This window comes from Amphiura filiformis, chromosome 14, assembly GCF_039555335.1.
Source record: "Amphiura filiformis chromosome 14, Afil_fr2py, whole genome shotgun sequence".
Lineage (NCBI taxonomy): Eukaryota > Metazoa > Echinodermata > Ophiuroidea > Amphilepidida > Amphiuridae > Amphiura > Amphiura filiformis.
In genome coordinates, this window is record NC_092641.1 from 6090803 (window position 1) to 6114136 (window position 23334).

Sequence of the window (23334 nt, forward strand, 5' to 3'; positions counted from 1 at the left end):
AATTTTGCGAAAAATATTCCATATTAAATGTTAAATCTGTAGTATGAACATGTAGAAATATAATCAAGTAGTTGACCTACCTGCTCTTGTCCAAAAAAATAAAAAGTCCTATACCTCAATGATAATGAAACCTAGGTGTTAACTTCAGGCCTTGCCGTTTTAGGCGAGCGATCGCTCTCGCTCGCCACCGCTCGCCACCGCTCGCCAAACTCAATTTCTAGCGAGCGATTTCCACTCACCATAGACAATAAATATCGCTCGCTGTGAATCACCCAAATTGAATCTAAATTACATTCAAGTTTTAGCACTTCCAATGTATTCAATTTATCGTAATAAATTAGTCTTGATTTCTGAAAGAGAGCGTGTCAGCAGTGCGTAAGTGTGTCATACTGATTGCTCTTTCAGACCTAGAGAGTGATTCAACTACTAGCGAGTGATTCGACCGCTAGTGAGTGATTCGACCACTAACGAGTGATTCGATTACTCTTCTAGCTCGCCTGGCATCAAGGTAGCGAGCGATTGACCACTCGCCTTTGAAATCTAGACGGCAAGGCCTGAACTTTTTAATGTTTTTATGTAAGATTTTCATTATAGAATTAACAGGTAATTAAAATTGTATTTATCTACTGAAGACAGCACTGAGAGGTATTTGCTATCTACTGAAGACAGCACTGAGAGGTATTTGCTATCTACTGAAGACAGCACTGAGAGGTATTTGCTATCTACTGACAGTAGCTGTATATCTTTGCACAGAGAAAATATTATGTCAGTTTATATCTCTTTTACCAGTGATTGGTGTCCTTTCCCCTTTATACAGAATATATATCTAATGCAAACCAAGCCCGAGTAGCTGCACAGGCGGAGTCTCATGCGGCCCAGGTGTTCCAATCTGGAGATGTGCAGGCTAGCAGTGTAGTACAGGTGCTAGATAAACTCAACACAGGGGACCAGCCAGTTATTTATTATGATGGAGGAATGAAGATACTTGGAACTATGATTAAGGATGGTGAGTGTCAAGTTAACTCTTTGACTTTATAAATGCGCAGTATGTATGTAATCACCCACTGTATGCTTGTAATCACCAACTTCTGGGACAATCAACTTGGGGACACCTTCTAACCGGGGACATCCAGAGGACACCTTCCAACCGGGGACATCCATGGTTGACAACTTTTTTAAATACCTTAACGGATGGGGTATGAACGTTTGGACAATATTTATTGTGGGAAATTGGAGCACATCAGACATATCGAATTGCATTCTGAATACGAAGAATCCTTCTGATATCAAATAATTTAGATTTTTTGAAATTCGCAATGTAATACACATTTTATGGCAAATGATTAAAAATTGATATTTTTGATATCTAACAGTACTCGAAGTAAACTTTATAAATCTGATGATTTATACTTAAAGTGTATGTAGATGGGATGAAAAGCCGACGATCAATTGGAAATTTTGATCTTTCGTGTTGAAGATATGGATTTTTTTTCCCAAAACACCAAAAAAAACTAGGTCTTTTTGGGAACAAAATCCATATCTTCAATATGAAAGGTCAAAATTTTCAATTGATCGTCGACTTTTCCTCCCAGCTACATTTATAAAATATACTTCGAGGACTGTTATATATCAAAAATGTGAAAAATATCAAATTTTTATAATTTGTCATAAAACTTGTATTATATCGTGAATTTCAAAAAATGAAAATTATTTGATATCAGAAAGACATTCTTCGTATTCAGAATGCAATTCGATATGTCTGATGAGCTCTCATGTCCCACAAAAAATACTGTCGAAACGCTCAAAACGCTCATTCGAGATCCCTTAATGAATACCTTAAAAATGCAACTTTGTAGCTGTGAACCCTAGAGGGGTCACACACATATTCTTGCCAATTTTACATTTTGTTCTATTTCAGATACATCTCGTACACTGTTCAGAACACATGGTGGATTCAAGCTCTTTACTGACAACGCTGCCATCACTGGGTGAGTTAGATTTGTTGTGAAATTAGATTCACAATGCACATTAGGCTCTTCCATTTTGATTTCCAAACTCCTCTGCAGAAGATTTTGCTTGTCTAATTTTTCAAACTTTCTAATTGTATATTTTATTTTATTAGATCTTATTTTGCCTGGGGAACAAACTCAGTGGTCCACACTGATTTCCAGTCTGGCCCAGGGGTCAAACAAAATACATCAAAAAACAAATGAAATACATACAAAAGAATTACATATCATGGATTTAACAAATACATCATATATGAACACACCAAGGAAGCGCATCTGTGCTGGCCGGCTGCAGTGCGGCAATGTCAGCAGGCTTTTAAGACAGCCCGTAGACAGAGTCCGCACTGCAGCCAACCATCATGCAACAACCTAAATAATTAAATTGCACATCGCTTTGAAACGGCCTAGTGTAGGAGGTAATGGAACTTTAACCTGGGTTGGCAATGAATTAAAAGAGACCATGCCTCTGGATGTAAATTTTCGCTTAGCCGACTCGCTCTTACTATAGTGGGAAATCCAATTGAATGAACGCAGCTTTAAATAGCGTGACAATTTGTTTGCGTACACTGCGTGATTGTACGCCAGCGTGTGCGACTGTGCATAAGTAACACGGAAGTGAAGCCAACCATGCCAACGTTGCGTTCGCGTTGTAGTTTGAAATATGTGATAGACGATTGCGGTTGGATCGAGTACAGCTGTTGAAAGCTGCATTCATTCAATTGGAATTCTTACTATAGGTGGGATGACCAGATTACCTTGTGACCCTGCTCTAGTCAGCTGGTTATGACTAGAAGCAACTGTGTGGAATATATTGCACAGGGGAGATGGGAGTAGGTTACAAAGACTTTTGTACACCATTATATTTTGATAGAAATTACGGCGGCAATCCAGTTTATTTTTCAGGTCGTTCAGAAGTACTTCGGTGGGATATATGCGTGGGAGCCCCAGTATGATTTTACCAGCTGCATTTTGAAGTTTGTCAAGTCTATTTGGGCTTATAGTGAGAACAGTTCACAAAGAGTTTAATAAATATTAAAAAAAAAAAATTGTCTAGTTTCAAAATGGCAAGATGGTTGCACAATCAAGAAGTAGAGAAGATGTTTTACACTTCCCACAATGCATTTGTTTCATCTGAAATTTGTGTACTTATTTGCTGCCTATAGTGCAACATGGGTTGATAGTGGCATAAAGTACCTCAATGAACAGAACACATCCAGACAGGGTCTTAGGCAGGATTTGAAGGTTTGGGTGTGTAAATTCAAAAAACTGGGTGTGTAAATTTAAGATTTGTGTACAAAGTAATAGGCCATGTGGGCAAAAACTGGGTGTGTATTTACAAATTTGGGTGTGTAAAACACTCCCTACATGGCTGGCTGCCAAAGCTCTTGCATCCAGATCTGGCAAAATCTGTGTATTTCGTGACTATCGACCTATGTTTAGCTAGTCTATTCTCAAAATGAAAACAAAGTGCAAAGTATAGACGTGTCATTTGCTGTAATGAGTGATACATTATGTTGCAGAAGCTTCTGGGAAGGGTAAGATAGCTTCTCCGATCAATAAGGAACTTGTTCAAATCCTGCGCCTGGACAATTTTTTTCGAACCTCTTAATATTTGAAAAGAAAAAGGAAAGTGATTTTGTATTCAAAATCTGTTTGTCTTTGTTGATTCTATTAGGTGTTTCAAGAGAGTGCTAATACCAGGCTGTGCTGAGGACACAATTGATCTTGTGTGTACCTGCCTAGAGACATTACAAAATGTCATTAGAGATAATGGTAAGTGACATAGTACTGTAAAGATTCACCAAATGGCATGCAATTGTTAAATCATTGATATGCTGTCGTCTAGCTCTGATCCCTGTGTGGCTGTTTGCTAATTCAAGAGAATTCATAAGTAACATTATTTTAACTTACAGACCAGTAGCTAATTGGCATTTTGACAAAATCATATGAGGATGTGATGAAGTCACAGCCATGTCTGATGAAAGCTTGACCTCTCGCACAGTGACCGGCTGCACCGTTATTCTTGTTTTAAAACACTAACTTGATATGGGAATGTGTTGAACTTGTTAGCACTCTATTACATTGCATTTGGATATGTTCAAATCATTTCCTTCCAAGTTCATGTAATAATGCACCAAAGCAGCTAAAAACAAAATTTATTCTTATTCGTAAAAACTTCATTTCAAATAAAAATATCAAGTGATCCAAATTTTAATGAAATGAAATCCTAAGGAATTACCTAGGGCTTAGAATCGGTCAGTCTTGTTGTTGCTATGCACCTCCGATTGGTTCACATAATGAATACAAGTATTGCGTCGACGCACATGTGCTGAACCGTGTTATATCATGTCATATCACACGGCTAAGAACCAATAAGATTGTAGGGACTTTCTCAAGTGTTTAAGAATGCTATATATACCTAAGAACAAGGGCTTGCAGATTTTCACCTTTTGTGAAGTTTCTATTGTGTTAACTTCCATCCTGTGCTGCAAGTACAACATGCATATCTTGTTTTGGTTTTGAGGTCATCTACAAAAATCTCAAAAGGTGTTAATATAAGTCAGCCCTCATTGGTAGGTCATAGATGACACTGCAATATTTAATCATAGAGATATAATTAAAATGTTATTTACAGAAATGAAGTTATGAAATTGAACTTTTTTGAACACAGCATAATTATTTCCAACACTGCACTTCACATTGATAGAAAGTTCTTTCTGTAAACAATAAATTATAATTATAATTCTTAAACACTTGAGAACGTTCCTGCAATCTTATTGGCTCTTACCCGTGTGATATGACACGATATCACACGGTCAGCGCTGTAAAAGGCGTCAACGCGATCGCCAGTACTCGCTATTTGAACCAATCGGAGGCGCAAAGCAACAACAGGACTGATCGATTTTAAGCCCTAGGTAATTCCTTGTAAAATGTAGGATTTAATTTGATTAAAATTGGTAATACTTGAATTTGAACTTGAAATTCTATTTGAATTGAAGTGTTAAAAGAATGAGAATAAAGGTATTGTTTTTAGCCGCTGTCGTGCATCTATCGTCTCATATAACACGGGCAACATCTTTATTTTTGGCGTAAAACAACGAGGCAAAATTGACTTAAAATAATGATGTTGCCCGTGTTATATGAGACGATAGATGCACTCCAGTGGCTAAAACCAATACGTACCTTTATTCTCTAATTAAACATGTATAAAATTTCATTTTCTTATGTCTTTGTTTCAGATGAGAATAACAAGTGTATGGTGCGTATCCATGGTTTCCCTGATGCCCTCCTGACTGTGTTAGGGAATGCTCCCACTACTGTCCAGATAAGCTGCATACGACTGATGCTGTTGATATCGCAGAATGCTGTTGGGAGAGCTGCTATGGTATCACAATTTGATAATATCAGGTAATCAAAGCTATATAAAATAATTCTGCTGAATTAGTTGTTGGTCAATATGCTTTGACTAAGGGCAGTAGTCAGCAATCTGTAGCACATGTTTGCACCAGTAACACATAGGTTTTTTTATGTAACTGAAGGATTATTTCCAATATCTTGAACTTGAACATTATGATATGTAAACCAAAGAAAACTCAGTGCCATATCCCTGACCGAAATTTGACACAATTTTGACGTATGTCAAAATCATGTCAAACAAAAACGATAAGAATTGGGACATTTATTTGACACAAATTTGACATAAATTTGACATATGTCAAATTTGTATCAAAAATTTGACATATTTTGACATAGTTCTATGTCAAAAGTGTGTCAAATCACATTTGTGTCAAAATCATGTCAAATATTATTTTGTGTCAAAATTATGTCAAACAGGATCATATTTGACATACTTTTGATATGTCAAATATGTGTCAAAATATATTTGATACATATTTGACATAGTACTTGGTTATGTTAAAATTGTATCAAATCGTGATCATATTTGACACACTGATGTGAATGCAGTGGTGGAGCTGCCGTCGAGGTGAGCCAGCTCAGGCCTGGAATCCTTTTCTACCCTGTTGCCCAGGTGCATGCACAGCTTCCAGTCAGTGCCAAATGTTATTGGAAATCCCACTTGAGGGCAAAAAAATGCCACCAAATATTCAGATTTGTGCGAAATTGTGTCAAACAGGATCATATTTGACATACTTTTGATATGTCAAATTTGTGTCAAAATAAATTTGATACATATTTGACATAGTTCTTGGTTATGTCAAAAGTATGCCAGAATATGATCACATGGCTGCACCACAAAGGTGAGGGGCACGGAAGGGCTTAATTTTCCATTAAGCTTTAAAGTTTTGTCCCAGTTGCCCAATGAAAACCAAAAGTCACTGAAAATATTGATAATGAAAACATAATAATGACAGAATTGGATGCTTTACGCCCAATATTTATTGATATACTATTATTTACCCGACTACCTCTCAAATACGGTATGTAAAAACAAACACATGTAATACAAATTATTTCACATAAAGTTGTTGATCGGTCGGAAAGAGCAATCTGACTTTTTTGGGAGCCAATAGTGAGAAAAATAGTCTTAAGTTTGCCACTCATGTATTCTAAACAATAATTAGTACGACACATAATTAGTCGCCACAATGCGAAGTTTTGACGGATCCATTTGAAATCATGAATCAGAAAAATGGTCTTTAAAGTTAAGTTTTATGTGCATGATCCAGATCTGCATGATCTTTAACAGTCCGAGTCAAAATTAGCAAGGTTCTTTTTTCACATTCTTCTTTGTAAAATCTGAATTCTGAACTCCTCATTTTGCATTCAAGACTGGTACAGCATTTTCTTCTTGATGAGTTGCCATTGATGATTGCTATTCCTGCCGCATTTGGATCCTTTTTCAGCAGCATCTGAAAGCAAATTATACATAAAGTTACAAATTAAATAAGCTTACACATTTGGTAGTTTTCTGAAACAACTGAAAAAAAAATTTGGTGTAATCAAGAAATTCAGGATCATCAAGAGTAGGCCTTCTCCCAGGTTGACCCAAAATACATTTTCGAAGCTCTCGAGCATGCCAAGTTCTCAAGTACCATAACTATTTCTATTAAAGGTATGATAGGCAAACCTTAGTTAACACATTTGCTATACTCATGCAGGCATGCAGCCAAATTGGTCCAAAAATACAATACGAATTTTACATACAGCACGGGTATAAAAAATTAAAAGAAAAGATTTTTCAAGGAAACCTGCATAAATATGTACGGTGCGTACGTTACCGTACCGTAATACTTCAATTGACCGAAATATAATTTATTAAATTGTGATTAGATTAGATATAATCGCACATGGAGTTTTAGAGGGATTTTTATAGCGCAGTTCCATATAGAAAAGCTGCTCTAACACGAGACTACGCTACGCCGTTTTATTTTGCAATTGATTCATCAAATATTGGCTGAATGTTTTGGATGAAAGTCAATTTTGACAAGATGACGTAACTTTGTTATGGAAAATGCTATGACAAAACGGTTTTCAGTTTTGGCTTTCTTTACTCAAGGGCATTAATTTGATATATAAAATGATATGGTTTGATGACCAATTTGATTTTGCCTTTCATGCACCTATATGGTACAGACTACAGTGATACATGTAGTCATGTGTAGTAGAAGTAGGTAAGCTTAAAATACATTTTTTAATTTTCAAAAATGTTGACTGTATACTTACCATGTGCTTTATCCAGTACATACAGCATGCGATGATGCAGTTTAGTCTTGATTGGTACTCAGTAGCAGCATGAACAGCCAAAACTAAAAGCTTACTCCATTGTCCCACCATGCATTCATGATTCATGTCACACTGCAGCAGTCATAAGATTCGATTATACTATAATATTATAATAGCTCAAGCCTGTTCACAGAATCACACATTGTATATAATGTTCATGACTAGATGATATTGATGCATTCCTCTGTTGGCATGACAGACTGGCTTTAAGCTTTTAAAACGAAAATTGAACCGTTAAAATTCAAATCCACCACCACAAGCTGCCATTTTCTTTTTCTTCTTCTGATAGGAAGTTCCTCCTTTATGTAGGAGCACCGAAACAAGAAATTCCCTTTTAAAGGGGATGGTTAGCTGCATTAGCCCAGTGCATTAGATGTCCTGTTAGTAATATATAGGGGCTGTCATTTTTTACCGAATGGGGGTGGGGTGGGGTCGTGAAAATACTGGGGGGGGGGTCATAATGTTTATGCCAAAATGGGAGGGGGTCATAATTTATTTACACCAAAAATAGGAGTTAGTTAAAATATTTATCATGAAGAGCGCAAAATGTTGTCCATGTTCCGCTCCCTTTCCAAGTTTACTATAAACGTTTCTGCACACTTCAACCCTTATTTCAAACAATGGATTGAGTCTGCGTGGGCAGAAGGGGGGGGGCGGTCATATAAATTTTCACCACGAGATTGTAAAAATTCTGATAGCACATCACTCCGCAAGACGGCTCTTAGGAATGATCCGTTTTTCATCTCGAGCTTATATAGCTATAAACTAGTAATTCCATCCTTAAAAATTATGCAAATCATAATGAGTAGGCCTACTAGGCCAGCTCTTCCGATGATGCCTCAAAGCAACTTAATTCATGAGACTTTCTGGAGCTGGTCCCAACACGGTCCCTGCCTGACCGTCGGGGGCAATTTTATAAGTGAAGGTATGTGCCTACTGGCATCACGAAGTAGGGGCCTATCGGTACAAAATATTGGGGGGGGGGTCATTGGGTATAGATATCAAATAAGGGGTTATTGGGTAGAAAATGTTCAAAAAAATTGAGCAAAATTCTATTTCTTGTTCAAAATTGTCAAAATTTCAATACAAATTTGCTGAAATAAAAGAATTTAAAAGTTGCTGCATTATTTTGTGGCATTTTGGTGATACCATTCTAGAAAAAGGGGGTCATTGGGAAGTCAAAAAGAGGGGTCATCGGGTATGACTTTTTTTTTTTTTTTTTTTTCATCGGGTATAGTAGACTTCAAAAGAGGGGCCTATTGACAGGCACATAATACTGTCACTTCTAAAGTTGAGTGCCCCCGACCTGGACACACCAGAAGCATACTGACCAGGGGCAGGAGGGAGGGGGAACAAGTTTGCTCCATCTGACTCGAAATACTGGAACAAAATTGCAATGACCAAAAATCGTAATTACTTTGATCTGGCTGCCTCAAAAATGGAACAAAATCCTATTTCTTGTTCAAAATTTTCCAAATTTCAATACAAATTTGCTGAAATAAGAGAATTTGAAAGTTGCTGCATTATGTTGTGGCATTTTGGTGATACCATTCTAGAAAAAGGGGGTCATTGGGTAGTCGCAACTAAAAAAGGGGTCATTGGGTAGCCGCACCTAAAAAGAAAGGTATGACTTTTTGAAAAAATGAGTCATCGGGTATAGTCAACTTCAAAAGAGGGGCCTATTGACACCGGCGCACATACTGTCACTTCTAAAGTTGAGTGCCCCCCGGCCTGGACACACCAGAAGCATTGTGCACACACTGGGTCACATTATACAAAAAAACGTTAAGAGTCCCACGTTACATCGCATGGTAAAAAGTGAAAAGAAACTGAACAAAAAGGTGTTGTTCAGCGATGTTTTAATATAAAATAATTCACTGGCGTTTTATGCGAAACGTCAGTGAATTATTTTATATTAAACCATCGTTGAACAACAACTTTTTGTTCAGTTTCTTTTCACATTATACAAAGCCTTATATCATGTCAGATCTTGATCTTATGTCTTGATATGTAGTTTCAATAAACCATGATAAACAGTGAATATGCGGTCATTTAAATTCATATTCTCTACCGATCATGATGTTTGATTAATATTCTAAAAATTCAATGATGCTAAAAAAAAGATAAAACAATGTTTCATTTTACAATGTACATGCATTTGGTCAGTAAAATGTATAAGTTGGATTGACACAATTTTGACACAATGAAATTATCAAGAAAACGGCTAAGTAAAATTTGACACAAATTTGACACAATGAAATTATCATGAAAATGACTAAGTAAAATTTGACACCAATTTGACATACAAAAATTTTTTCTGAGTTGGATTTGACATAATTTTGACACACTTAAATTATCAGGAAAATGACTAAGTAAAATTTAACACAAATTTGACATACAAAAAATTTTTAAAGTCAAATTTGACACAGATTTGACACAATTTTGACACAAATTTGACCCTCATATTTTTCATTTGAGAATCTAAGTTAAATTTGACATAGTTTTGACATACTTCAATTTTTTTGACACATATTTGATACAATCAAATATATGTCAAAATCTATTTGACATAGTTTTGATATATCAAATTTGTATCAACATGCCATTTAACATATTTTTGATATACTTTTGATATATATTTGACATAAAAATTTCTGCGTGCTTAATGAGATATGGGTCAGGATTAAGTTAAAGGTTAATTTTAGGGTTATAATTAATGTCAGGATTTGTATTTTGGGGATATATATATTTTTTTAATTGCTCATTTTTCCCCTTCCAGGCTCCTTGTTGGTCTTATGACATTTGTACAGAACTCCAAGACAGGGTCAGAGGATGCTGCCAAGATATTGAACAACCTGGCTCTGGAGAAAAAGTAAGTATCCCAATAAGGTTTTGTTTAAGGGTCAATTCGCAAGAGATTATTAGCAGAGATTAGTTTGTAGTTTACCATTTTTCAAAGATTGAAAAATAAAAGCCAGCAAATAATCTTAATATCTTGATTCCTTGACCGATATCCAGTTGAATCAATGAAACAGGCGAGGAAGAAATTTGAATTAATTGTATGGAGCTTCTGTTTAACATCTCCCACAATCTATGTACTGCTGTTCCTGCAGTTTGACACATCCACAGAATTAGAGAAGGAGAACCGGGACTCCCTATACCGCCACGTACAATTGCGCCGTCAGCTATTGGGAGAAAATTGGGGGTATCCGGGTCCTTGCCGACGGTGCGCGGAGACAAACAAAAACAATTCTGCGTCTCATTTGAAGCGTATTGGTACTCGCGTGCAGGTCGCATCAAGTGCGTCTCTCAAATGCGCCCATCATCCATGTCACGCTTGCATGACAACGAATGCCTCGAGCGCATTCCGAGGGAAACCGAATACCCCCAATTTTTGCTCCATGCCTGTATCAAGATGGCGGTCGAGTCCTGGTTCTCTGGTTTTAATTCTGTGGACACATCACAAAAAGATCTACTCTCCATCCTTGTAACCATAAACCAACTTGATAAAGTTTATTAAATTTAGGTTAATGTCCTTACTTATTTTCAGGTTTGTAGGTCACTTCAGCAGTAGGGTTTCAGAAGAAGTTCTTCCAGCCTTTGAAAATCTCATGGTAGGTGTTCAATGGGCTAATCTATTTGAAATCCACACTCCCCCTGTGGAAGATTTTGGAAAGATCTTCCACAGGGGGAGTATAAATTTCAAATGGAATGAACACATTAGCAGCTCTATTTGAAATTCACCCTCTCTCTTGTGGAATATTCAATTATCAAGTTGAATTTTTCTCAAAGGGTGTATGATATACATACAAATGGAGCTGCCAAATGTGTTCATTCTAAATTCATGCTCTCCCTGTGGAAGATATTTCCAAGATCTACCACAGGGGTAGTGTGGATTTTAAATGGAATAACCCAGTAGAATGCAAAAAAAGTCTTTCAAATTGACTTCATTAGCTAGTTTCTAAAAGTATGTGTGTGCTGTATGAAGAGGTGGTCCTTAAAAGGAGTATTTAGTGATCCTAGCATCCTCTTTTATGACATTTTTCAGTAGATATCCACGAAACATGCTTGAAAATGCTCAGTTGATTCCAATTTTCCGTTAGCGAGTTAGCGTGATTATGTGTATTACACTGCTCCATAGACAATGTGTTGTAATTTTGTTCTGGTGTACTAATACCACAACGGAATTCAAATTTCACGATTTTACTGTTGAACAACTAAATCTGCAAGAAATTTATTGCACATAAACATTATGTAGCCAGAGGAATCCTGTGGTATAAAAATCTCAACATTTTTTGAGAAAAAGTGGGGGGAGTGATGCTATGGATCACAAAATGCCATTTTAACTCTCAGACCAAATGTGACATGATCAAGGGGAATGAGTCACATGTCGACCCTGGTCGAAAATGAGTTTTTCACATGTTTGTAAAGAGGACATTGAGCGCTTTCGAGACAATATCCATCCACTATGCTCTTGGTTGGGGGGGTTCTGTCTATTGCTCTTACTCATTGCTCACGTCTGTCAAAGGAGACACCGTTACAAAATCTCTATTGGTTTGCACAGGATCTTTCAGTTCCAGACAATTTTCTCAGCATAGAAAATAGGAATTTCCCTTTCTTGTGTAATTATTGGCAGTTTATTCCCATGATAAGAAATCAAATGTTTAGAATTGTTTCACCAAGAGGTATTTAGACATGCTTTATGAAAGTGTAACAGTAAGTGTCTCCTTCATGTCAGAGGGTGCGAGATATAATCCCGGCAAACCCAATCAATGTGATGAAGCGATATATTGTGAGTGACGTCATGCTGACAGACCGACCGAATATGTCAAAGGTTTGCTATGCCGGAAATATGGTGATTACTGGGCACATGGTGCATTTCTACCAATCAGGTGACTATTTGATACATTGTAGATGAAATCAATGATAGGAATGATCTTTTTCTCCATAGCATAACTGTGACAAGGTGCAATCAGGAGTCTTCCCATCATGCCTTTCTTTCATGGGGAATATGGCACATGATGTGACAATCAGAAGGGAAATGTGCAACAGACATGAATTTTGGGATGCATCATTAAGTGTCATGGTAAGCATTACTGTATGATAATGAGTGATAAGGTGCACTCAGGAGCCTTCCCATCATGCATTTCTTTCATGGGGAATATGACACATGATGTGACAATCAGAAGGGAAATGTGCAACAGACATGAATTCTGGGATGCATCATTAAGTGTCATGGTAAGCATTACTGTATGATAATGAGTGATAAGGTGCAATCAGGAGCCTTCCCATCATGCCTTTCTTTCATGGGGAATATGGCACATGATGTGACAATCAGAAAGGAAATGTGCAATAGACATGAATTCTGGGATGCTTCATTAAGGGATCACAGAGCCCCACCTATTTTACTCATTAACATGGTGTGCATGGTGTCCAGTGTAAAAGAGTGCCATTCTTCTCTCTCAGCTACCATAAAACTTAGGGTGTTTTTTGTCCTTTCAGACCAGGCAAGTACATGTTTGTAACCAGTGTTCTGCAATAAAATGCTTATTGGGTTATTCCAGTTGAAATCCATCCACTCCCTATGGAAGATATGTCCCACACGGGGGATGTATATTTCAAATGGAGTCACCACCCAATCAGGTAACCCATTTGAATTTCACACTCCCTGTGTGGACGATTATGGTTATGTCGTCTATAGGGGTGTATGGATTTCAACTGGAATAGCACATTGTGAAGAAAGGGGCTTACTATAGTTGTTCTGATAATGCTTCACTTGTTGATACAGTTTTCAATTAGTTCGCAAATTTAGTGAAAGAAAGGTTCAGTTTCAGCCCACAACTTGTCGAAAGGCTGTTTTTGTGAAAAAATTGGTCAGACATGTTCACAATATTTGATATACTTGAGTCTTCCCCCATCCCTGGTGTCTTCGCCTTTTGTGTACATGTACATGTAAGAGAAAGGAGATTCTGGGAGACGTGGGAGCACGTGTGGTCGAGTGGATAAGGCGCCCGACTCATAATACATAGGTTGTGAGTTCGAGCCCCGCTCGTGCCAACGTGTTGTGTCCTTGGGCAAGGCACTTTATCCTCATTGCCTACTTGGGGGGATGTGGTTGGGTTGGATTGGATGTTTGTATAGTTGTTTGTTTCAATGTTGCAATATTGGCGCTGATTAAGCTGCTGCCTGCAAATTGCATTGTGTCTGTTTAGGTGTCTTTAATGTACAATTCTAGCAATTTGACCTGCGGGTCACGATTAGAGTTTGAAATAAAAACCTTCCTTTTTTTTCTTTATCCAATCTCAACTGGAACTATTTTTAATCTAGATCTGGTTTTATTTACTTTTTCAGACAAGATACAGTGACAATGTAACCCAGCCATATAGTCATGAAGTCTTACATCCATTACTTGGTCTACTCATCAACGTTGCCTTGGAAACAAGTGATACTCTCAAATCTCTAGCTCCTGAGATTTGCAAGAAAACGATAACATTGCTGCAATGCCAGGATGATGAAATTAAAGGGGTGAGTTGTAAACAAGTGATTTATTTTGGTTTCTTATTTAGGGAGGAATAAGGTATAAATTATGTCTAATGCGGCCCATACACATTCAATTTGATTGATCAAAGAGATACAAGAGTGGATACAAAATCTACCATTGTGCACTGTACACACGAACATTATTAGTGCACAATGGTAAATTTTGTATCCATTCATGCCTCTAGGATCCGCAATATTGATCAATAAAATTGATCATGTATTTGCCGCATTAGTCCAACCGTATGCAAACAATAAATTGGGAAGTTTAGATTTCCCAAAATTTTCTCCAAAATCAAGAATGGGTATTTTGATGCAGTTATTTTACCTGTATTTTAACACAAGAATGACAATGTCAGAGCCCTTTACTGTTATGCCATTGTCCTAGCCAAGCTTCCAAACATGCATGAAGATGAACATTTTGATGCATCAAAAATATATTTAGCTAACATTGGTAGAAATTTTGAACTAGGGGTGTACTTCAAATTTATTGTTAGGACTTTGGATAATGTTGAATTAAACATTATGTACTTAAAATTGCCTCAATGTTTTCTTACCGTACTCCTCTGTTTAATTGTACTTTTTGATACACATTTTGTTTTCTGTATCACACAGACATATCACTTTTGGTATTTATTTTTTGCAGACTCGTAGCCAGAATTTTTCTACGGGTGCAGATTTTCCAAATGCAGATCTTTAAAGAGAAATCTTCTGGCCAAAAGCAGACCTTTACTTTAACCCCTCTGTAATTTTTGGAGCTTTATATTTATATTTTAGCCACATTTCATAGAAAGTTCATGATTTGGGTTATTTATTTATATAAAATGTTGGCAATTGGGGCCCAATTTTGCTATTTTTTCAAAGTAGACCATTTGCCGATTTATGGAGAGTAAACTTAAAACTTGGAATTAAAATGTTTTGGTGATGGACTTCCATATAAGGATATCATGGGCTAAATTTGGACTACTCGCCGTTATAGGGATATGGAGGGGAACTAATTGGACAATCTGATATTTTGTTTTGTAAAAACTTTTGAGCATACATGTACAACTAATAAGGTGTAGCAGGTAAACCATCTTTCATATTTTTCCCATTTTCTTTTTTATCTTTGATACAGAGAGCTACAGGACTGCTTAGCAGAGTGTTGCCACATTTATCAGAAGATGAAATGGCAGATTTATGTGATCGACATCTTCCTAAAGACCTAATAGAAATACTACAGGTATTGCGCCAAGTACTAATTTAGAAAAAACTTTTCTGATTGGATGAAGGGAACATTCAAAAGCCAATCACAGATGCCGTATTTTCCACTAGTCACCAGCTAGAAGCTTACACGGCTCTTATGATGCTATGCACTCAACCGTATAGTGTAAACACAGACTGTGTAGAGACAAGGCATTGCTAGGATAACTTTGCTTGGACAAATTTGTGTACTCAGGTGTATCGAAACTGTGCGTAGATATGTTTATAAGAGAATTGTTTTGTACATTTTAAAAGTGAAATTCCTCTCTTCTGAATCCACCACTACTTTTGAAAACCTTCCATGTGAGCATAGTGTTTGAGTTCCCTTAGACATTTACTGCAAAAGCGCAGATGTTAATCTTCGGAAATTCGGAAATTTGGCACAAAAAAATCTGGAATTTAAAAAAAAAAAAAATTATTATTATTATTATTTTTTTTTTTGCATTTCTGGAATTGGATGATTATAATTCATCATAAAAAAAAAAAAAAAACCGTTTTAGGAGGGGGTGATACCCCAAAGCCTATTCCCCTAAATGTTCAATACGCACAAGCAATCGGCCAACTATACAAGGACCAGATGGATTTTCAGGAAATTCATATGGTGCCCGTTTACATCCCTGCAAAAGATGTATGTGTTTACTTTTACAACACTAGGATAAACTTTAAGAATAAACAAGTATCTTCACAGAACTACTAAATAAGAATCGGTGTCCTTTGAATTAAAACAAAGAAATAAAATTTGATCTGAAACAATAAGTTAATGTCTCTGTTGTGTTTGTTTTCATCTATTTGTTGTGCCTTCTTCATGCCTGTCTATCTGTTGTGCAATCTTCCTATATATCTGTCTGGCCATCCATCTTCAGAGTACCACTGATGATACAACCAAGCGTTATGCTACAAAGACATTGACAGTTCTAACACAATCTAAAGAGGATGCCAGGAGAGAAGTCTTTCAGACAGATAAAGGTATTTACTGCATGTAGGTTACGCCTCGGGCTCAGACTCATAATAGGAATGTTGGAGGTTTAAACTGCCGGTGGTGGTGCAATCACATACCTGCCAACTGCCCCTATTTAATAGGGATTGTCCCTATTTTTACTGAAACAAAAAGCATAAAAGAGAGTGATTTTACTTTGCAAAAATATGACTATGGTCTGTATACACATTGATTTTCGAAAAGGGGGCACAAACATGCGGATGTACTAACACAAAATATTTTTGCTGACTGCAGTTATCGATTTGTTGATCATAATTTTTACCATGGGACGCTCAAGAATCTTAAAACGTTTGAGTAGGGTGGTGGATACCAAAAAGTTGTGGCAGAATTTTCTTTTTTCAATTTCATTAGTAATTTTGACTGGATTGCTATTGTGTTACGACATTACATGCCACTAGCAACGCACATTTCACATTTGTATAGCAATATTAGTCCTTATAAGTTCCAAAATTTGGATTCTTTTGAATGGAAACAAGTGAAAGGGAAAGCACATCGCAGATTTTGGCAACATGTAGTGTAGTTCTTCCCCTCGCTGATTGCTGGCACACATAAAATTTTGAATTGTTCACCTCAATTTTTTTCACCAGAGAAGGGGGGGGGGGTAGATCTCTGTTAAGAGATCTATTGTACTCATACCAAACCTTCACATGTGGTTATCTGTTTGTACTTATAGATGTTCCCAACATTTCTTTTCAGAACTGAGAACATTATGCAGTCTACTCTCAGGTAGCGATGATGTAATCATTGCCAACATTGCCTTGTGTATTGGATACTGTAGTCAAGTACCTGGTGTAAGCAGTAGTCTTGTTGGCTCTGGAGTCATCAGAACATTACTAGCAAAAACTGATACAACAAACAGCACCATCAAACAGAACTGTGCTATTACATTGGCTAAGCTTGCATCCAGTGATCCAAGGTAAGTTTAGAATACATGATGGGTTTTTAATTCATTTTAATTCCTGATGAGGTCAGCCTGAGCTTCAAATGGAAAAGTCCATATAATAGGCAGATTATAAGGAAAGTATCACATTCCGTATTCAACCTTTATCAGAGTTTCTTCACTCTTTTTTGCCAATGTGCAATGTGTAAATGTGGTTACCAAAGGCCCTTCTCTAGGGTATCTCTTTAAGGCCTGTCACCAAAAGACCCTAGACTTCTCTGTTGTCCACTTGCCCATTTTGCATACTCTGGCTATTACATTTAAGCATAAAATGCTGATTTGTATTAATTGTGTGCAATTGATAGATTTTCACATCTGATATTTTCAGTCACCGTACTCCCTCTGTTTGTTAGCTTCCCAAGTGGACTACTTACTTTGGATTGCGGTTAAAATTCTTAACACGGATCTCTATGTAAAGTTAGGCCAATTTCTGGCCTAACTACAATTGGCCATGATGTAACGTATCCCGGGAATGCATCTTTAAATGGATCTGGCTTGTGGTTGGTCGCCCAGATCTGGCTATGGTTTAAATCCTCTTGGCACATGCCATTACCATTAACTGCATCGTAGACAACAATCTCACTTAGTGCATGGACGTACGTTTAGCACGTCATGTACTTTGACTGTTGTGCTTGCGGTTAATATTGGATTGATAAACAAGTATGATTGACAGTGTGTTTTAGAGAACAAAGTCCCAGGGTAAAGCCCTGCTTAAAATTCGAAGTACATAGTCAGATTTTTTACTCGGGCTTTCGAGATCAATAAACTGGTAGATTCAAAAATCTGAATTGTTCAGTATTGAAGTGAGCCATTATTTGATATGTTGCATTCAATAACTTTTATTGTCACTAATTATATAAACTATCGAACACTTTAATTTTAATAGACATCAGTATAATTTTGAGTTCAATGACGGAATGCGTTCATGATGATTAATAATAACATATTTTTATTTATCAAAATTCGACTATGGCATAGTCTACAAAAGACCCCTATATTTGCTAAAGGCACTCATATGTCATTTTCATATATGAATGCCTCCCAGGAAGATCAGGCTTTCGCCAAAGAATGCAAACAAATCCAAACTTTTATTCAGACTATGAAATTTGAGGAGGGGATACACTTATTTCCCCGTTAAGTGTGCTGTGTTCTCACAATTTGTTCTTGTCCTTTCCTTTGCAGGCATCTTAAAGAAGTTCATGAACTAGGAGGCATTGGTATCTTAAATAGCTGCATGAAACATGTCAAATAACAGATAACACCATAGGATTTATGCTGGTTTACTCTTGTTAACTTAGGTTAAGTTTGGTTTTACTAGGTTTACTTTGTCATTAGTATGACAACAACAGGGTGAAATCATGAAGGATTCAGAAGTTATGGAAGTATACTGGAAGGCAGAGATAAAAAGACTAGTTTGCGTCTGACGTCATCTGTCAATCAAACTCAATCATGGTTTGTTTACAAGTGTCGTGATGATGTGAGTTGATGAACGCGGCGATAAAAGCGGGCGCCTTATTGTTAATTTTGCACCTTCAAACATACAAACCTCAAAAGTTAGGTCTTTATAGTAGGAAACTTTCTTTCGCGAAGGCACCATGTCAACAATGCCTAGAAAAGTTGTTTTTGCCTTATTAAAGTACGTAGTTTTGGGCCATTTTGTGCTATTCCTTTTCTCCATTTGGCACCAGATAAATCGACCTTCCTTACGCGCTATTAACCAATCAAGGATCATAGGGAATTTGATTGACAGTGACGTCAGACGCAAACTAGTCTTTTTATCTCTGTCTTCAATTATGGCATTGGTATATCTTAAGTAGCTGCATGAAATATGTCAAATAGCAGATCACATCACAGGATTCATGGGATTTACTTTTGTTAACTTGGGTTAAGTTTGGTTAACTAGGTGTACTTTGTCATTTATATGACACTGAACAGGGTGAAAGCATGAAGGAATCAGAAGTTTTAGATACTAGGAGGCAATGGTATCTTAAATAGCTGCATGAACCATGTCAAATAACCCAGGTTAAGATTGGTTATCTATTTATAGATTATGGGATTCACATTGGTTTACTTTGGGTAGGTTTGGTTAACCAAGGTTAAGCAAGGTTTACTTTGTTATTAATATGACAATAACAGGGTTAAGGGGGTACTACACCCCTGTGGTAAATTTGTGACTACTTTCACATTTTTCTCAAAAAATAATAACACACTGGTAACAAAAGTTATGTATATGGGGCAAGGAATACTACACTGAAATTTCAGTGATTCATGACAAGCGGTTCAGTATATATGATAGGAAATGAGGTACATCCTAGGGGTACCTTATTTCTTATCATGAACCGCTTGTCTTGGGTCACTGAAATTCCAGTGGAGTGATTGGATTCCTTGCCCCTATAATATACATAACTTTTGTTACCAGTGTGTTATTAGTTTTTCAAAAAATGCAAAATAGACACAAATTTATTGAGGGGTGTAGTAGCCCCTTAAAGCATGAATGAATCCGAAGTTAAGGAACTAGGATATATTTGGTATCTTAAATAGCTGCATGAAAGATTATCCAGGTTGGGATTGGTTAACTATTAAATGATTACCGCATAAACAGGGTTTACTTTACTTAATTTTGGATAATCTAGGCCACATTTGATTTTAATCAGATAAAGAATCATATATTACAGAAATCATACATTACAGAAATCATATATTATGGTTTATGATTCCTGTAAAATTGTACTTTTGTTATTCTTTCACAAAAATATACTTTAATATTAGTGATTAGTGACAGGAATGTTTTCTATCTATTAAAAGCTGAAATAATAATGTAAAATAAAGTAACTATGTTTACTGTTTAACTGTGGAGCTCTTTGGGGGATTTATTACTGTTTTCCCCTCAAGGAAATGGTATCCACAATAAGATATTGGGCCTGCCTGTCATCTAGTTGTTGGATGAACATGGTTCATAAATCTATATTAGCCAAGTATTGAAAGATTATGTGTGATGTACAAAGTTTAGTTTGGTTATTTACATATACATTAAATTAGGTTAACCGTGGTTTACTTTGCCAGTGATACACTGGCTGGGTGAAGATAATGAAAGAACCGCAAAACACTGATACCTGAAGTTGGATAAATTTGGTACAGGTTAAAACAAGTTCATGTTGAAGAGAAATGATGAGAAAGAAAAGGTTCTATTTATTCGGTTCCTGTCGCCCATAAAAGGACAAAGTCAGATGTGATGTGTTGCCAGTCTGATGAAGCCACTTGTGTAGTGGTGAAACACCACTTAAAATGGGAGTCTATCATCTTCATTTTTCTTGGAATTGCACAAAAAGAAATGTATTAACGGTTCTATTTATTGTTTTCCTCTCTTTCATATTCGAAGAAAAATTAACACAAATTATGTGAAGCATGTGTGAGCCAGTTTCAAAAACTATTCTATTTCTGTTTTTTTATTCCCCACGAAAAATGAATGAAAATCATTTCAAACAAGATCCTATTTTCAAACATATTATTTGATCGAATTTATTTAAGTTGTCTAGTTTTTGTTTCCTTCATTTCGTTCTGCTTCTATGAAAAATATATGCTTTGAAGCTTTTGATGAAATGAAAATGTAGGCCATTTGATTGGTACACTTGTTTATAAGTTTTAAACAGCCAGACTTTGGACTTGACTGTCAAATGATTATGTTAAACATTCCACATCATTATTGTCATATGTAAATGATTGATTTAATGTTGTCAGACGTTCAGTTGTAAAATAAACACATCACAGTATTTACTCATTTTTATTTAAGACAATAACTCGGAAAATAATATGTGCATCAAATTTATGAACTGAAATGGGCTATTTGAGTTGTAATCCATACACACCCCATCATGGATGACTATAATCTTCCATTCAGTGATTGTGGATTTCAAATTGGGTTACCTAATGGGTGACTCCATTTGAAATCTACACTCCCTGTGTGAAAAATTAAGGTCATGTCTCCATAGGGGTGTATGGATTTCAACTGGAATAGCGAAATGGCAAAAAAAACAAAAAAACAATTATGCTTTGTACATTCTGACACCATATTTTCTCAATAGCCCCTTGAATGCTACCATGGCAACTATGTGAAGAAAGCAGATTCCAAAGTTGCTCTTAATGCATTAGAAATGCTGCTTAGGTTGTCCAATCGCAAGTGCCTGATCATCAGTGATGTAGGGAAAATAATGATACATTTGCTTGAGTATAACTTTTGAATCGGCATCATTTTCATTCAAAGGGTCACAATGGCAACAATTTTTGTGGCTATTGATATAAAATGAGGAATCAAAATTTGAAGAACATTACATGGCTTCTTTTTGTTAATTTAGTTTGAAACTTAAGGCACATAATAATTTTTATTATTATTTCCCAAGAAAGGGGCAGTTATTTTTTGTGATGTGTTTATTGTATTCCGTCCACTTTAAGGGGCATTTTGTGATCTACACCCTATTCCACTTTTGTCTTGGGATATATTGACCCATACTGAAAAAAAAAAGATGTTAAAATCACGAAATGCACCTTTAAGATGAAGTAAAACATATTTCTTTTTCCAAATATATAACGGATCCCCAAAAGGGTCCCAGTGTATATTTTTTTGTTAAGTATACCACCTTTGGATGGGTGGTCTTAAATTGTGAAAATAAACCAGAATTGTTGGTTTCAATTCTAAATTTGTGTTTGTGGATTCATTATCATCTGTTTTAAAATATTGTTGGTAAACCAGTTCCATACCTGGGGGGCACTCCCACTTTGGAGGTGACGCGTATGTAGGGCTGTTAAGACCACCTTTTTCAGCGTAGCTGTCGCACAAAGACACCATATTTGCTTACGAACACACCCCCACCCGAAGACCCCTTATTTTCCATTTAATCTGTCACCCAAAGACCCGTATTTTTCAATTTGAACAGCAACTTTCATTTATCACTGAGTTTGCTACTTTGAAAAAAAAAAAAAAAAAAAGAATTTTCAAGCCATTTAGAACTAGAAATTCAATGTTCGAGGTTTCTGTGGCACTGTTTGGCTCTCGCCCAAAGCTTCCACAGGATTATCTGGTGAGATTTTCAAATGTTGGAGCAACTTCATAATAGTGGTCATCATCCCCAAACCTAATCCTAGCCCTAATTTCTTATTCCTACCATAGCCTTAATCCTAACCCTTACCTGTATTTAAACCTAACGGTAACCTAAAACCGAACCTAACACAACTTTAAATCTGAAGTTTTGTCTCTTTGCATTTTTGAAGGTACAAGGTGGTTCAGGTAAATATCAAAAATATTTGGTAAACTGAGGACCTCAACTCAAACCTATAGATCATATTATGAACCCGACTAAAAGAAGCCACATTGTATTCTGTACATTATGGCACCTCATCTGTGTCAATACCCCAATGATTGTTGTCATGGCAACCCTTTGAATGAAAGACTAGATGCAGATACCTAAAGCCTGGTAGATTGGTTCTATTTTGGAAAAATCGCGTTCCTAGCGGCAAGTTTGCGTAAAAGTTGGCAACCAGCTTTATTTTTGTTAATTTGGATATGCTGAACTCGAATCTGTTGTCGTCCAAGCAATATTTTGAGACCGTGACCCTCAAAAAGATCCCCAAATGACCCCATAGGATCGCATAGGGGCAAAAATTAATTAACACTTTCAAACATGTCAATTATGCGTCTGGCCCCACGGATTCCAAAAATGTAATATTTGTATGTATAAGACCTATCGTTAAGAAGTTATGGGGCACAAAGGTCACAGGTCGGTTTGCTTGTTGTGTATGGGTCAAAAGTCAAAGTTGCTCAAATTTTCATAAAAGTTGAGGCAAATCAATCTAGCTAAGAGGTTTCAGAA

At 36.5% G+C, this 23334-nt stretch overlaps 1 protein-coding gene across 1 annotated transcript in view; it reads left to right on the forward strand.

Annotated features, from left to right (window-relative positions):
* LOC140169142 (tetratricopeptide repeat protein 12-like) overlaps positions 1–22022 on the forward strand; it is a 48507-nt gene extending 26485 nt beyond the window's left edge. Inside the window, exons 6-18 of the mRNA XM_072192400.1 lie at positions 818–1006; positions 1919–1988; positions 3685–3782; positions 5249–5417; positions 10534–10626; positions 11305–11368; positions 12706–12840; positions 12873–12992; positions 14106–14279; positions 15409–15513; positions 16397–16499; positions 17227–17446; positions 18653–22022. Of these exons, the coding sequence (XP_072048501.1) occupies positions 818–1006; positions 1919–1988; positions 3685–3782; positions 5249–5417; positions 10534–10626; positions 11305–11368; positions 12706–12840; positions 12873–12992; positions 14106–14279; positions 15409–15513; positions 16397–16499; positions 17227–17446; positions 18653–18722 (1610 nt within the window). The 3' untranslated portion in view covers positions 18723–22022. The remainder of the gene's footprint in view (positions 1–817; positions 1007–1918; positions 1989–3684; positions 3783–5248; positions 5418–10533; positions 10627–11304; positions 11369–12705; positions 12841–12872; positions 12993–14105; positions 14280–15408; positions 15514–16396; positions 16500–17226; positions 17447–18652) is intronic.
* Positions 22023–23334: the final 1312 nt, after the last annotated feature.